We start from the raw sequence: 15,272 nt of genomic DNA on the forward strand, positions 1-15,272 counted from the left end.
AAATGTTACGGTAAATCTGAATGAACTTTAATCCTGTTGCTCCAATACTTTAAACTCTTATTTAAATCTCAGTTAGGGATTAACTTAAAACTTGCAGCTGAGGTGGTATAAATAAAAACTGACCTAATCGCAGTTGGCGGTTTTAATCACGGGTTAAATGTTTAATCTCTGATTTGTTAAACCTTATTTAAAATTAAGTGATGCAACAAATTACAATATAATTTGGATAACAAACCCTGGATTAGCTCTAAACTCTGCTTAATTTAATCCTTATTGGTGCAACCCACCCATTGACCAAAACTTTTCTAGGAAAAGTGAAAAAGAAAATAACTTAATAGTAAAATAATTGATGATTACTTTTGTGATTTCTTTGTGACTAATTACTCAGTAAAATAATCTGATTACATTTTATATTAGTAATTAGTCATTTGTAGTGGATTACCATACTTATTTTGAGTAATTTAGACAACACTGTTCACAGTATAGCACTGCCTCTAGTACATTCTTGCTTAAGAAACATTGCCTAATCTCATACGTGTGCCTGCAACTGTATTGGATCCTCTCTGTTTAGGTATAATGACTTGTCTCCTTTTGTGTTCTGTTGAGTATACTTATGAAGAAACACTTTTAGAAAGATAAAACAAAAAGATAAGCAAGTAAACTGAACGAGAAAATCCTTCTTAAAATCCAAACTTAAACACACCCCCTAAAACCAAAAATTAAACAACACCTCAACAACTGTGATCTTATATTCCAATGCTTTATGTGATCTTGAACTGCTGAACCCATTAGCAAATATTTGACCAGCTCTTTCAGTGTAGTCCAAAATTACAGATTGGTTTTTGGGAAGGAAATGGATTAGTTGAACAAACACTCCAGTGTGACTTCTTCTGGCCACAGTTGCATTAGTGATTAACTTCTGCATGAACCTTCTCTTTATGCCGCTACTTAGGCCTTAGTGCGAAATCACAGAAGATAGTCTTCTACTTTAAAAATGAGGGAATAAAAAAACTTCTCTGAGTGCATAAGCCAAAAAGCACTCAAGATGTCAAACCATGAGAGAAAAGTCTCCATGGAATAATGCCCCAGCAATAAAAAAATGTTAGTTTAAAACTTTGAGTGCTGCGCTAATGCTGAAAATTGCTGGCACTGACACATAATGTGAAGCATGCTTTCAGAGCGACACAACTACGGCCAAACACTAAGCATGTTGTGCAAGACGTCCAATTGCAGAGTGAGATCCCACCTGGATGTACTTGTGGATGTGCCAGGAAGCTTGTTTGCCATCGTTGACAGACTCTACAGTGGTGTTGGCCAATCCTGCAATGTCTCCGCCGGCAAACACCCAGGGTTCACTGGTTTGCATGGTTTCGCTGTTCACCTCAGGTGTCCCCCATCCATTCAGCTTCATTGGTTCCATGGCCTTTTTCACTGTTCCAATACACAGCGTCACACAGTTCAGAGAGGCTAGGTACAAAAACTAAATGACAATGTCTTGATTATGACTATGACTGGGCAGGACAGACTGGTATAGAACCAATGTACACAGTGGGGTTCAAAGATCTAAGACTACATTTAATTAGACTTTAAAACCAGTTTTCGAAGGCGAAGTGTGTAATTTCTCTGTCACTAGCAATGTCAAATGAAATTGCGAAAATAATGATTGCTTTCAAACAAGATTCTCAAAAACTTTCCCTGTCTTCCATTAGTCCATCAAACAGATCAAACATTAGTTAAGCAAATGTTGCAGTGTCTGGCTTGTTGGGATTCTCAAGCAAACAGAGCAATGTTTTGAAAGTCTCACAGAGCCACAGCATTTACACACTATGGAAAATCACCCTACTAAGGCTTTTCATAAAGCTGTTTATGCATATTAAGCTAAAATAGGAGCAAATATTTGAAAATAGAAAAAAAATGCACATACCAACCAAACCTGAAAACAAACAGAAAGCTTTTGGATTTTGAAACATGTAAAGCAAAGAAACATTATAATGTAAAATTAAGAAATATTTAAAGGGATAGTTCACACAATTTTTTTTAAATCCATACAGGTTTGGAACAGCATAAGGATGAATAAATGACAACAGTAGGCCTGTCGCGACCGCGTTGTTTTACTATAAACATGGTTATTTGAGAACCAATCAAATTCCATTAAACTTTAAAAGGCCAAATAAGGAAATTTTTAGCGAAAAAATAAATGCCATCAACGGTGCATTTGTGTGTCGTGCAGTTGAACTCGGAGCATAACTGAGCTGCACCACAGAAGTCAACCAGAGCTTCTCCTGTCCGGAAGAATTCGCAAAGTGCTCCTCAAGTGCTCTGATGTGTGCCGTCAGCAGTGGCTCATGCCAAACTCCCGCAAAAAAATAAACAAACATATATAAACTTTGATATTGAACAGAAATTGCTCCAGCTTCACTTTAAGTGATTATGTAATGGCAAATGTTACTGGTCAGAACTGGTTGTATATGTTAATGACACACAGTGGCAGAGAGGACAAGACACACGTGTATTCTATTTCTGTGGAGTGCTAAAATTATGAAAACAAAATCTAAAAGGTTTTGCTTCATGAGTATAAGGGCGTGTGGGTTTAATCATAGAGCATTAAAATAATGTGTGAAAGTTAAAAAATTAAGACAGAATTATTTTACCAATACATAACATTATATATAATAATATAAATATAATAAAATATGTATTTTCTATTACATGTATTTTTTTATTAAAATTCATTTTTAATGAGTTTTAAAAACAACAGTGTAAACGTAAAGTTGACCAAAAAGAGAGACATATTTTAATTATATAGAAATATTTTTATATTTAAACATTATTTTTCATATAATTCATATAGTTTTGAAGCATAAAAGGAAATCATATATCCTTATTTATTTTATATTTTTTATGATATTGAACAGAAAGTGCTCCAGCTTCACTACCCTTGTGCATCCTTGTGGACATTTTTGGCTTTTTCAGTTTTGGTTTTTTGATAACTTTGTCTGTGTTAATGCTAACTGCATAACATTTTCCACAAGGTGTGAATTTTTATTGGAATGTTAATATTTCACCCTATTTCCTTTAAAAAAATATTTTTTGCACTAGTTACACAAAATACTCCCTCTTAGCGTCGTTTTGGACAAAAATGGCCCCATTGAAACCCATTAAAACAGCGATTTTTAATCCCAGTGCCATTTAACTATAAAATTATGCAATCTTGTTTAACATGCTTTCATTATGTTGGCAAGGCTTCAAAATTTACATTTTAAATATATTTTACCAGATCGTGCCATTTTTTCAGGTTTGGCATATCATCGCTTTTGTTGTTGTTTTCTGCTGTTTTTGGCTTATGCATATTATAGAGCCAATTAGATACATTATGAATATATAATTGTTTGAGTGTGTTGGTATGGATTTCAGAGTGTGGTTTGTATGTGTCTGAGGCTCTAATAATAAAAATAAAAAAAATTCTGTTTCGCATTTATTAAATTGAAAATAATTATAATTATTATATTTTTTATAAAAAACAACAGTGGCATTATGTAAACAAACCGGCGTTTAAAGTGTTAAAATTCTGAAAATAAATTAATGTTTGGTAATTATGATTAGAACTGATGCTGGTTAAAATATAAGTCAGTGAAAGTAGAAAAAATGTTATTCTATAATATTTTTATGACACTTTTTTGACATGCCCATTTTTGTCCATTATGGACCTGAGTGGTAGCTTTTTTTAAAATCTGATACTGCATAAAAAATATGAAAGCATCAAAATGAATGTTGTTGTTAATCATTGACATATCCGAGGCTCTAATAATCAAAGAAAAAAAATTCTGCTTAGCATCTATTAAATTGAAAATAATTACTATTTTTCATTTTTTCCTAAAAAAAACAACAGTGGCATTATGTAAACAAACCAGCGTTTTAAAGGGTTAAAATTCTAAAAATGAATGAATGTTTGTCATTATGATTAGAGCTGATGCTGGTTAAAAAAATTATGTCAGTGAAAGTGGAAAAATATATAAATCTATAATATTTTTATGACAGTTTTTGGACATGGACATTTTTGTCCATAATGAACCTATGTGTAACTTTTTTTAATTGATACTCAAGGGTTAAGTGATTATGGCAAATGTTACTGGTCAGAACTAGTTGATATGTTAATGACACACAGTGGCAGAGAGGACGAGACAAAAACTTATATATATATATATATATATATATATATATATATATATATATATATATATATATATATATATATATATATATATATATACACATATAAAATGTACCCCTAAAACAGACAATTAATCATTATAATTACAATTATTTATTTGACTATTAATAGAATAGTGACAGCCCTACAACAAAATATTCATTTTTGGCTAAACTATCCGTTTAAGGTTCAACACTAATTCTAGGTCACCAAGATCACTTATCAACTAAGCACACTTGTGACCTTGACCATGTTAACTCCTTTGTACAAAAGGTCAGATTTATGGTCAATGAAGAACACAAAATTTTGTTTGAAACGTTCTCAAATCTTTGCTAGAAAAACAAGGCTCATCAGGTTTTACACAAATGTGTTGAATCCATGGTAGTTTGAGTGCATGCTGTCATTAAAGCAATAGGGGGACATACAAAATACTAAGAAATTCTCCAATTCATGTAGATTTTTAAACTTTTCACTAAAATGTTTATGCTGATAATAGAATTTATAATGAAAAAAATATATATTAAATTAGAAAAATGCTAAAAAGTATTTTCACTAATGGTCTCACACTTTTGGACCTCACTATACATCTACACTAGATGTACTTGTTGTTTAAGATGAAAAATGAAAATATGCTGTATCTTTGAAGTAGGAAGAAATGACAGTCCCTCTGAATGCCTCCGTGAGACAAGCAGAGGAATTTGTAACCATGACGGCCTTGTTGATGCTTTTGTAGTGGTTGTTATTGTTGAGTATATTTCCCCTTTTCTTTTTTCGACATCAATCCCCTAGTCCCTCTGTCAGCGCTCCTCGCCTGACGCTCCACTGATCATGAAGACTGCTGGCCTCATCACTTTCAGAAAAAACATCCTCACACCATCCTGTTTGAACCCATCCCTCTCTCTCATGCACACACGCGAGGGCTGTGGAGTGTAACAAATCTAAGGGACTCTTCCCTTTAAATGAAATTGCCTCCTCTCAGAATCCAGTAGCACTCTCTAGAGTAACTTCAACAACTGCTCAATGCCAAGCCCCATTTAAAGACATAATGCATGCTGTTAGACATACACCAACACCTTCTGCAACCCCCCTCCTGCTACTCAACCTGCACTTAAGATCTGTGAAGAGGTGTGCCGTGTCTTCTGAAAACAAAATACAAGGAAAGCACAGGGCCCAGACATAGTTTCACCCACTTGTCTTAGATCCTGTGATAACCAGCTGACCCCAATCTTCACACTGATTTTCAATAGATCACTGGAGCAGTGTGAAGTCCCATGCTGCTTCAAACACTTAATAATCATTCCTGTCCCAAAGAAACCCAAAATCACAGGACTTAATGACTACAGACCTGTCACCTTGACGTCTGTGATCATGAAATCATTTGAGAGACTGGTGTTGGCCCACCTGAAGGACATCACTGGACACTTTCTAGATCCCCTCAATTTGCTTATCGAGCAAACAGTCTGTGGAGGATATATATATATTTATATTGTCTTATTGTGTATTCTATATTTACTTTATTTTCGATCCAATTTTTATTATTTCTATTTATTTATTTATTTGTAATTATTTTTCCTTATTATCTCTGTCTTGTTGCTGTATTGTATTGATGTGCACTGGAAGCTCCTATCACAAAGACAAATTAATTTTATTTGTAAGCATACCTGGCAATAAAGATGATTCTGATACTATTATGTGAAATACAATGAGCAAGACGCTGGCATAAAGTAATGCAACAGCATCGAGGACAAGAAGCCACTTCGGACACATTTCAGTTCTGTATTTTTTCTGTTTAAATTCAGCACGATATTAAGTGTTTAAATTAAGCACAACATAAATTCTGTACCGTATCTCCTGCGCACACACTATATTTCTGAATTTTTTTTCCAACGCAGGAGAGCGAAAACAATAAACAGACATATTTTTTTTATAATAATAGAGCAGCACAATTAATAAAAAACAAATTGGGATTACGGCTGCCACGATTATGTAATCGTGAAAATTGTAACTGCTCTTGTTGCGTCAATGGTTTCTATTTACAACATGTTTTTGCAGCGGTTGAGTATTCTAACCAATCACTAACATGTCCGTTAAGCAATGAAATGGCAATGGCCAATCAGAGCCACTTGGATTAGTCCTCCGTCCTATCAGTAATGACAACTGATCCTAATGCGCAAGTTTTAAACTGTCTGAATGCCCAGATGCTTGCGTTATGTTCTTGTTCTGTACGCGCAACACATGAATATGAATACTGAAGAAACATCACCTGACACTTGAAAAGAAGCTGTAGAACAAAAGCGAAAAGCAATTTGTAAACATTTTGGATTAATTGCATATTGAACTGCTCCCTTTGAACGTAGATGTTAAATACACTGCAACACTACAATAGATGAGCAACAGGACAAAACTAAAATGATCGTGTTCTAATCAAGGCACAGATGCGGTGTAAATAATTTAGTTGCTATGCTGATTAAACAGCTTTGTTTTTAATGAGAGGTCTCAAACAGTGTAAACCTGCAGTGAGTGACAGCAGTCATTTGAAATGGGAGACTTTGTCGCGTGGTTCGATTTCTGTGTACAATTTAATAAAAATGTAATAACAGTTTTGTTTTGTCATGTTAATAAGTAGGACAATGTGAATTTGATTTGTACAAAATAGTAATAAAATAATTCAGCTTAACTGTTTTAAGTGTGTTTTGGAGTTGTAGCCAACATAAAGAATATGGCATAAATCAAATTTTTTCGGAATCACCGGCATTGTTATTGCATCTGCTCTTATAAGACCCATTTGCTACGCAGCTGGTATTGGTAGATTTAACATTTTCACAAATCGCATAAACTCTGATCGCAAATGACCATTTTTAATTTCCAAAGTGCAATCACTGAGGCCAAAAATGATCTAACAATGATATTACATGAACAAGATCACCATTGAAGATCTAACGGGATGAATGGTCCCCCGTCTCTTTCACTAAGGTCTTACTGAATGCAGTAAATTGGTATATTTAAATCAGCTGTTAATAAGTTTGAATATTGAATATACCATATTATTTACTGTACGTGGATTAATCATTTAACCAGAAATTTAGCAATAATTACATTTATTCTATACCATAGATATCAATTTACAATAATTTTCACTTGCCTTACCTTAACAAACATTATTACAATATAAAATATAATACAATATAATGCTTAAAAGATGCTTAAAAGAAACTGGAGCACAGCTCGAATCCACCATTGAAATCTGCTACTCTGAAGAATCACACGGTTGTTTAATATGTGATGTCACGGTAATAAAAATGTTTAATCGACATTAATAATCGTGATTACAATATCAAGAGCAATAATTGACAATTATGAATTTTGCTATAATCGTGCCGCCCTAATAATAGTGTTTAATTAAGTATTTGACACTATACAGACCGCTCGTCAGACGCACAAAACCGCTTCAGAAGCAGGTGAAAACCTGGCCAGCAGGAGCCATCTCTGCTCTTCAGGACTGTTTTGAGTGTACTGACTGGCACATGTTCAGGGAGGCTGCAACATATGGTGATTCTACCAACTTGGAGGAATACACAGCATCAGTGACCAGCTACATCAGCAAGTGCATTGATGATGTCACTTTCTCCAAGACCATCACCACACTCTCCAACCAGAAGCCGTGGATGACTGCGGAGGTGCGCACGCTGCTGAGGTCCCGAGGCTCCGCCTTCAGAGCAGGCGATAAGGCAGCCCTAAGAACAGCTAGGGCCAAACTGTCACGGGCAATCAGAGAGGCAAAGCGCGCACACGCCCAGAGAATCCACAGTCACTTCCAGGACAGCGGTGACACGCGGCGCATGTGGCAGGGCATCCAGGCCATCACCAACTACAGGACAACATCAGTTGCCTGTGACAAAGATGCCTCCCTTCCAGATGCGCTGAACGACTTCTACGCTCGGTTTGAAGTGCAGAACGACGTGATGGCGAGGAAGTCCACCCCTCCTCCCAACGACCAGGTGCTCTGTCTTACCACGGCAGATGTGAGGAAAACTCTACGTAGAGTCAACCCACGGAAGGCTGCTGGACCAGACAACATTCCTGGCAGAGTGCTCAGAGGATGTGCAGACCAGCTAGCAGATGTTCTTACCGACATCTTCAACATCTCTCTGAGCAGCGCCGTCGTTCCAACGTGCTTCAAGGCCACCACCATCATCCCCATGCCAAAGAAGTCTTCAGTGTCCTGCCTCAACGACTACCGTCCCGTCGCACTTACACCCATCATCATGAAGTGCTTCGAGAGGCTCGTCATGAGGCAGATTAAGACCCAGCTGCCCCCCTCACTAGACCCACTGCAGTTTGCGTATCGTTCAAACCGTTCAACGGACGATGCCATCACCACAACCCTCCATCTGGCCCTCACCCACCTAGACAATAAGGACTCATACGTTCGAATGCTGTTCATAGATTTCAGCTCAGCATTCAACACAATCATTCCCCAGCACCTGAATGGAAAGCTGAACCTGCTGGGCCTGGACACCTCCCTCTGCAACTGGATCCTGGACTTCCTGACTGGGAGACCTCAGTCAGTCCGGATCGGGAACAGCATCTCCACCACCACCACACTGAGCACTGGGACCCCCCAGGGCTGTGTGCTCAGTCCACTGCTGTTCACTCTGCTGACTCAAGACTGTGCAGCAATGCACAGCTCGAATCACATCATCAAGTTCGCCGATGACACGACCGTGGTGGGTCTCATCAGCAAGAACGACGAGTCAGCATACAGAGAGGAGGTGCAGCGGCTGACGAACTGGTGTAGAGCCAACAACCTGTCCCTGAATGTCGACAAAACAAAAGAGATGGTTGTTGACTTTAGGAGAGCACAAGGTGAACACACTCCGCTGAACATCGACGGCTCCTCTGTGGAGATCGTCAAAAGCACCAAATTCCATGGTGTTCACTTGGCGGAGAACCTCACCTGGTCCCTCAACGCCAGCTCTATCACCAAGAAAGCCCAGCAGCGTCTCTACTTTCTTCGAAGTCTGAGGAAAGCACATCTCCCAACCCCCATCCTCACTACATTCTATAGAGGGACTATTGAGAGCATCCTGAGCAGCTGCATCACTGCCTGGTTTGGGACTTGCACCGTTTCGGACCGCAAAGCCCTGCAGAGGATAGTGAGGACAGCTGAGAAGATCATTGGGGTCTCTCTTCCCTCCATCAAAGACATTTACAAAAAACACTGTATCCACAGAAGCAACCAGCATTGTGGACTGACCCCACACACCCCTCACACAAACTCTTCACCCTCCTCCCGTCTGGCAAGAGGTACCGAAGCATTCGGGCCCTCACGGCCAGACTGTGTAACAGCTTCTTCCCCAAGCCATCAGACTCCTCAATACTCAGAGACTGGTTTGACACACACGTGTCCTGAGTTGCACTTTAATTACTGTCACTTTATAACTGTCTGCTACCTCAATAACTGCTATGTGCATAGAACATTATCTCATAGTATGTTATGTTACATTTTTAGAAACTGTCATCTTTTTGCACTACTGAGTACTGGTCGGCACTGCACTGTCTATTGTCCTGTTCATTGTCAGAAATTTGTTGTATTGTCCTGTACTTTTTGCACATGTTTGCACGTGCACTTTATATAGGTATATGTAGGTTTTTTTTATATAGGTATTTTATTTCGTTGTGTTGTCTCATGTGGTCCTGTGTTGGTCCTTTGTTGTTTTTATGTAGCACCATGGTCCTGGAGGAACGTTGTCTCGTTTTGCTGTGTACTGTACTAACTGTATATGGTTGAAACGACAATAAAAACCACTTGACTTGACTAGAAGTTGTCGTTTAAATTATATCAGCTGATAGAATATTTTACAGGAAATTGTATAGACACATTTGGGGGGGGGGGTGCATCATGATTTATATTAATGTTCATCTGGTCACCATTTCTGTGAATAATTATTTAAATTAGCACACAAACCTATTGTATGCCTTCAGAGGATTTGAAATATAGGACATTAATTGAACTTTATGGTATTTTTGGTGTTATTTTGGACATTTTTAGTCACTATGGACCTATGTTGTATGAAAACGACCTGAAAAAAAAAAAAAAGATTTAATTGAGTTTCACTGAACAAATAACACTAAGGCCATGTGTCCACCACAGCGTTTTTCACTGAGGCCAGTGTATTTTTTCAACTTTTTGCAATGGGAGCATATTTTAATAAGCCAGCAGTGTGACGAGACACTGCACATTTTTTTTTAGTTGAAAAATGTCCAACTTTGGGTAAAACGCATCGCTCGTCACTGTACAGGGGGGGACTGGGTAGCTCAGTGAGTAAAGACGCTGACTATCACACCTGGAGTAGCGAGTCTGAATCCACGGCGTGCTGAGTGACAACAATATTAATATTAAAAATAATGCTTCAGCCTTCCCTTTATCCAGAGCAAGGTCCAGAGCATGTACTCTACCTTGTGCCACCATTTTTACTTTCAATACTTATTGATAACAAAAACTGTGTAATTAGGTACTTGAAACACATTCATTCCACGCATTTTCTGTATCATAGCAACCAAACAGTCTCAGCTGAAAAAAAATCTGCGTCTCCGAAGCGCTCTCAAGCGCTCCCAGTTGGGTGTATTCAGAAGAGTGCCTGGGATTTTCAGCAGACAAAAAATGCTGTAAAAAGAAAGTGTCCAGTGATGCCCTTTCAGTTTTTTGGAATAACACGTTGCCTTGAAAAATGTTTTGCATTGACAGACGATCGCTTTTACACTGATGTTCCCGGCCAGATTGAGAATAGACACTATGGATGACCGCAAAATATATACATGCCCACACAAAGGATGTCTTTTATAAAGTGGATGGTCTGATAAGCCCAAGATTTTTTTTTATTAATTTTTTTATACAGCCTCTGAGTGAATTTGTGTCTTGACCGTCCAAGAAACAAGGACACCTGTTTTGTTTCTTTTAGTGTTGGTTCCACCTAGCGGCTGGAATTTGTTTTGTGGAACACACTGCTTCGAGACAGTTATGGATGAATCGTTCATTGTGCTTATGCCTCCTGTTGGCCGGAGTTTCATATGTGGAGTATTTTTGCGGGACATTGGAATGATTACATCATCTGATGTGCTCGTGGACAGCCGGCTCACGGAACACTTGTTTGTCTGTCATAGGAAACTGAATGGCTTTATATTGGTTGGAATTTGTTTCATGGAGGATCACACCTTCGAGACAGTTTTCTGAATAAACCAACATGTTCTGTGTGTTTATTCCACCTATTGCCTGGGTTTGTTTTAGAAATATTTCTGTTATGTAATTATGTATTGCAAAATTTAGCAATCCAATGGCAAAGTTGTCACGGGGGTTCTCGTAGGAGTACATGGACCTTTTCAGTTTAGAGGTTTTGACGCCGGTTGGCGCTGTCGTGCACGGCATTAATGCTCACATTTTTTTTCTGTTTGTTTGGTTCGGGGGGGAAGTTCGGGGTTTAATTGTTGCACTAATGCGGTCTGTTTAATCTTATTATTGGCACATTATTTTTTCTAATATGTCAAAATGTCAAATGTTAATATGAGTGGATTATCTCTTTCCACATGGAATGTGAATGGGTTGGGGCACCCCACAAAAAGAAGGAAGGTTATTTCTTTTCTTAAGAATTTTCTGAAAGAAACACACCTTACTCAGCTTTGGGAAGATATGGGGTGTACATGTCTTCTTTAGTGCTAGCTCAAGTAAAAGCATGTGAGTCATTATATTTTTAAATAAATATCTACAATTCAAATATCTCAAACAAATTGAAGATAAATAAGGAAGAGTCATTATTGTTTTAGCAGAAATTCCGGGGTAAAGGTAGATTTTGGCTAGTATTTACACAAGGAACACTGATGATCAGGGCTTTTTTATAGATCTTGAAGGGATGTTGCCAGCTGCTGGCACCCCTCATGATATAATCATGGGGGGTTTAAAATTTTTATGGACTCAGTCTGATCATAGTCAAGCAAAAGCATGTAAGCCCCCATAGCAACATTGACGCTTCACAGGATGTGTAAAAATCTTGGTCTTGCGGATATCTGGCGACATCTGAACCCATCTGGGAGGGACTACACATTCTTTTCATCAGTCCATGAGATTTATTCTAGAATATTTTTTTTATATCCAAGTCCCTCATTTCATCTGTTGTGGATTGCTCATTTGGAAATATCTTAGTCTCAGATAACGCCCTGGTGAGTTTAGAGGTGTTGCCACATACAGAGAAAAATAAATCATGTAGTTGGCACTTTAATGTATCCTTTTTTGAAAAATCCTAATTTCCAACAAATGTTAAAGACTGAAATCAATGTTTATATGGAGATCAACTGGTCCAAAGTATCTTCTGTAGGCGTGGCTTGGGAGGCACTTTAGGTGGTTCTCAGGGGTCGGATCATACAATATGCCTCATTTACCAAAAACTTGTGGAGTTGGAAGAGAATTTTAAAAGTGCCAAAGCAGAGCTCAAGCGCAGAATGTCGTCTGATGGCCTCAGAGAATTGACTTGATTAAAATACAGATATAATGCTATTTTGTCAAGGAAAATTTAGTTTTGGTTATTCAGGGCATGCCAGTCATACATTGAGTCGGGGGACAAAGCAGGGAAGCTTTTGGCTAGATATATAAAGCAGAGAGAGTCTTTTTCTACCATTCCCTCAGTGAAATCTGCTGGTAGTGAAAGTTTTACCTTGGCTAATGATATTAATAATGCCTTTAAAGAGTTCTATCTTGATCTCTATAGTTCCACGTCTTCGTCTACTGATGAAGATATTCAAAATTTTGTGGAACCATAAGAACTCCCTAAATTGATGCCTGAGTAAAACAATTCTCTTGATTCTGAGATAACCTTGGAGGAGCTTGAAGAGGTAATGATGGTTTTGCTGCTAAATGTTTTAGATCTTATGCTACAGAATTGGCTCGACTATTATTAGAAGTTTATACAGAATCATTAAAGAATGGAAAGCTTCCACCAACCATGACACAAGCCCGGATCAGCCTGATTCTTAAAACGGACAAAGATCCAAGCGAGTGTAAAAGTAACCATCCAATTTCCCTGATTCAGCAAGATGTAAAAATTTTGGCAAAAATGTTGTCTAACAGGTTATGACATCTCTTATACATATAGATCAGGTGGGGTTTATTCTGGGCCGTAGCTCTTCTGATAACATTAGGCGTTTCTTTAATATCATGTGGTCAGTAGCGAATGATCAGTGTCCGGTCACTGCCCCCTCACTTGAAGCAAAAAAGGCATATGATATGGTAGAATGGGATTATCTTTTTAAGATTTTGGAAATGTATGTGTTTGTGAGTACATTTATTGGTTGGATTAAGTTGCTTTATAGACACCCTGTAGCAGCGGTACAAACATGGCGCATAAGCTTCTGCTTTATGCAGAATATATTTTATTATTTGTCTCTGAACCAACTATGCCTTGCCTCCACAGAATTATTAATTCCTTTTACAAGTTAAGTAAAAAGTGAATTGGTCTAAATCTGAAGCTTTGGCTCTGACAGCATACTGTCCAGTAACAGCTTTCTAGCCTGGCACCTTCCAGTGGCCCAAACCGGGCATTAAGTATTTGGGGATTTTATTCCCAGCAGATTTGTCTGATTTAGTTAGTGTTAATTATGACCCTTTAATAAAAAGTTTTTCTAGCGATGTGGGCAGGTGGGCTTCATTACATTTATCTATGATTGGGAAGGTATTCCAAAATGTAGCTTCCTGCTACAATCTCTCCCTGTAGATGTCCCCCTCCCTTATTTCAAGCAATTTGATAGTATAGTGAAGTCCTTAATTTGGAATGGTAAGTGTTCCAGGTTGCATTTCAATAAGTTACATAGGCTGATTGACAAAGGTGGGCTAGGCCAACCCAAGATTTTGTTTTATTATTATGTGTTCAGCCTCAGACATTTGGCTCATTGGTCTCTTCCACCTGAGAGAGCCCCTCCATGGTTTGGTATTGTACAGGAAGTTATTGCCCCTATTTCACCATTGCAAAGCCTCTCTATCAAACTAATCAGAGAAGTTAAATCACACCCTGTTATTTCGCTTGTACACTCGGTTTGGATAAATGTGTCCAGAATGTTTAAATCGGACATTTATTTAAATGTTGCCTCGAGCATATGGCAGAACCCAAGATAGTGTATCGGTAAATCCCCTTTCTGCTGGTCGGAGTGGATTGAGAGGGGGGTTACTACACTCAGTGACCTATATAAGAGTGGAGGGTTGAGATCGTTTGAAAATCTTGTTCAACATTTTGGGATCCCCAGAGCTCAGGTTTATAGGTATTTACAACTACACCACCAGCTTTGTACTGTTTTTGGGAGTAGAACACATCCCACTAAAGCAGATACTCTGGGAGAGGTGATTACTGCTAATGGGAAAGGTCATGAGGCAACAGTTATTACTCACTGTTAATTCAGAGTCTGAGGGCCAGAGCTTTAACTTCTCTCAAGAGAGTATGGGAGAAAAACTTCAACTTGGTATTGGAGGAGGGGCTGAGGCTAGGATTCTTAAAAACATTAAGTCTGTATCTAGAGATGCAAGGGTGCGTCTTATGCAATTACAAATTTTGCATAGATTTTATTGGACCTCCTCTAGATTGTAAAGGCTTGGTCTTAAAGACACACCCACATGTTGGTGATGCCAATCGGAGGATGGTGACATGGCCCATGTTTTTTGGTGGTGTGTTGAGATCCAAAAATTGTGGACGTGGTTGGCACTCATTTTGGGGTTTGAGGTTTCATTTTGCCCCAGACATTGTGTTCTGTGCAATAGGATGGTCATTGATGTGGGGGATTGTCATGTAGAGAATTGGGTTCTGACCTGTGTGATGATCACCAGGCAGGTTATTTTGAGGGGTTGGAGGTCAGCTGGTGTGCCCCCATATACGGAGTGGTGCATGGAGATCGGGAGGGTGGAGTGTCATCGTGAAGACGGGGTGGCTTGGATTTGTTTAACTGGAAATGGGGCAGGTATTTCAAGTTTTTGGAGGGCTCTCAGGTGGGGTGTAGAGAGAGTAGTGTAACTCTCACTTAAAAGTAA

The 15,272-nt window shown here is 38.4% G+C and overlaps 1 protein-coding gene across 2 annotated transcripts in view; it reads right to left on the reverse strand.

Annotated features, from left to right (window-relative positions):
- LOC127649170 (dihydropyrimidine dehydrogenase [NADP(+)]) overlaps nucleotides 1-15,272 on the reverse strand; it is a 293,316-nt gene that overhangs the window by 188,619 nt on the left and 89,425 nt on the right. For both annotated transcript variants that reach the window (XM_052134143.1, XM_052134142.1), the window contains one exon: nucleotides 1,247-1,431. In XM_052134143.1, the coding sequence (XP_051990103.1) occupies nucleotides 1,247-1,431 (185 nt within the window). The remainder of the gene's footprint in view (nucleotides 1-1,246; nucleotides 1,432-15,272) is intronic.

Source organism: Xyrauchen texanus, chromosome 9 (genome assembly GCF_025860055.1).
Source record: "Xyrauchen texanus isolate HMW12.3.18 chromosome 9, RBS_HiC_50CHRs, whole genome shotgun sequence".
Classification (NCBI taxonomy): domain Eukaryota; kingdom Metazoa; phylum Chordata; class Actinopteri; order Cypriniformes; family Catostomidae; genus Xyrauchen; species Xyrauchen texanus.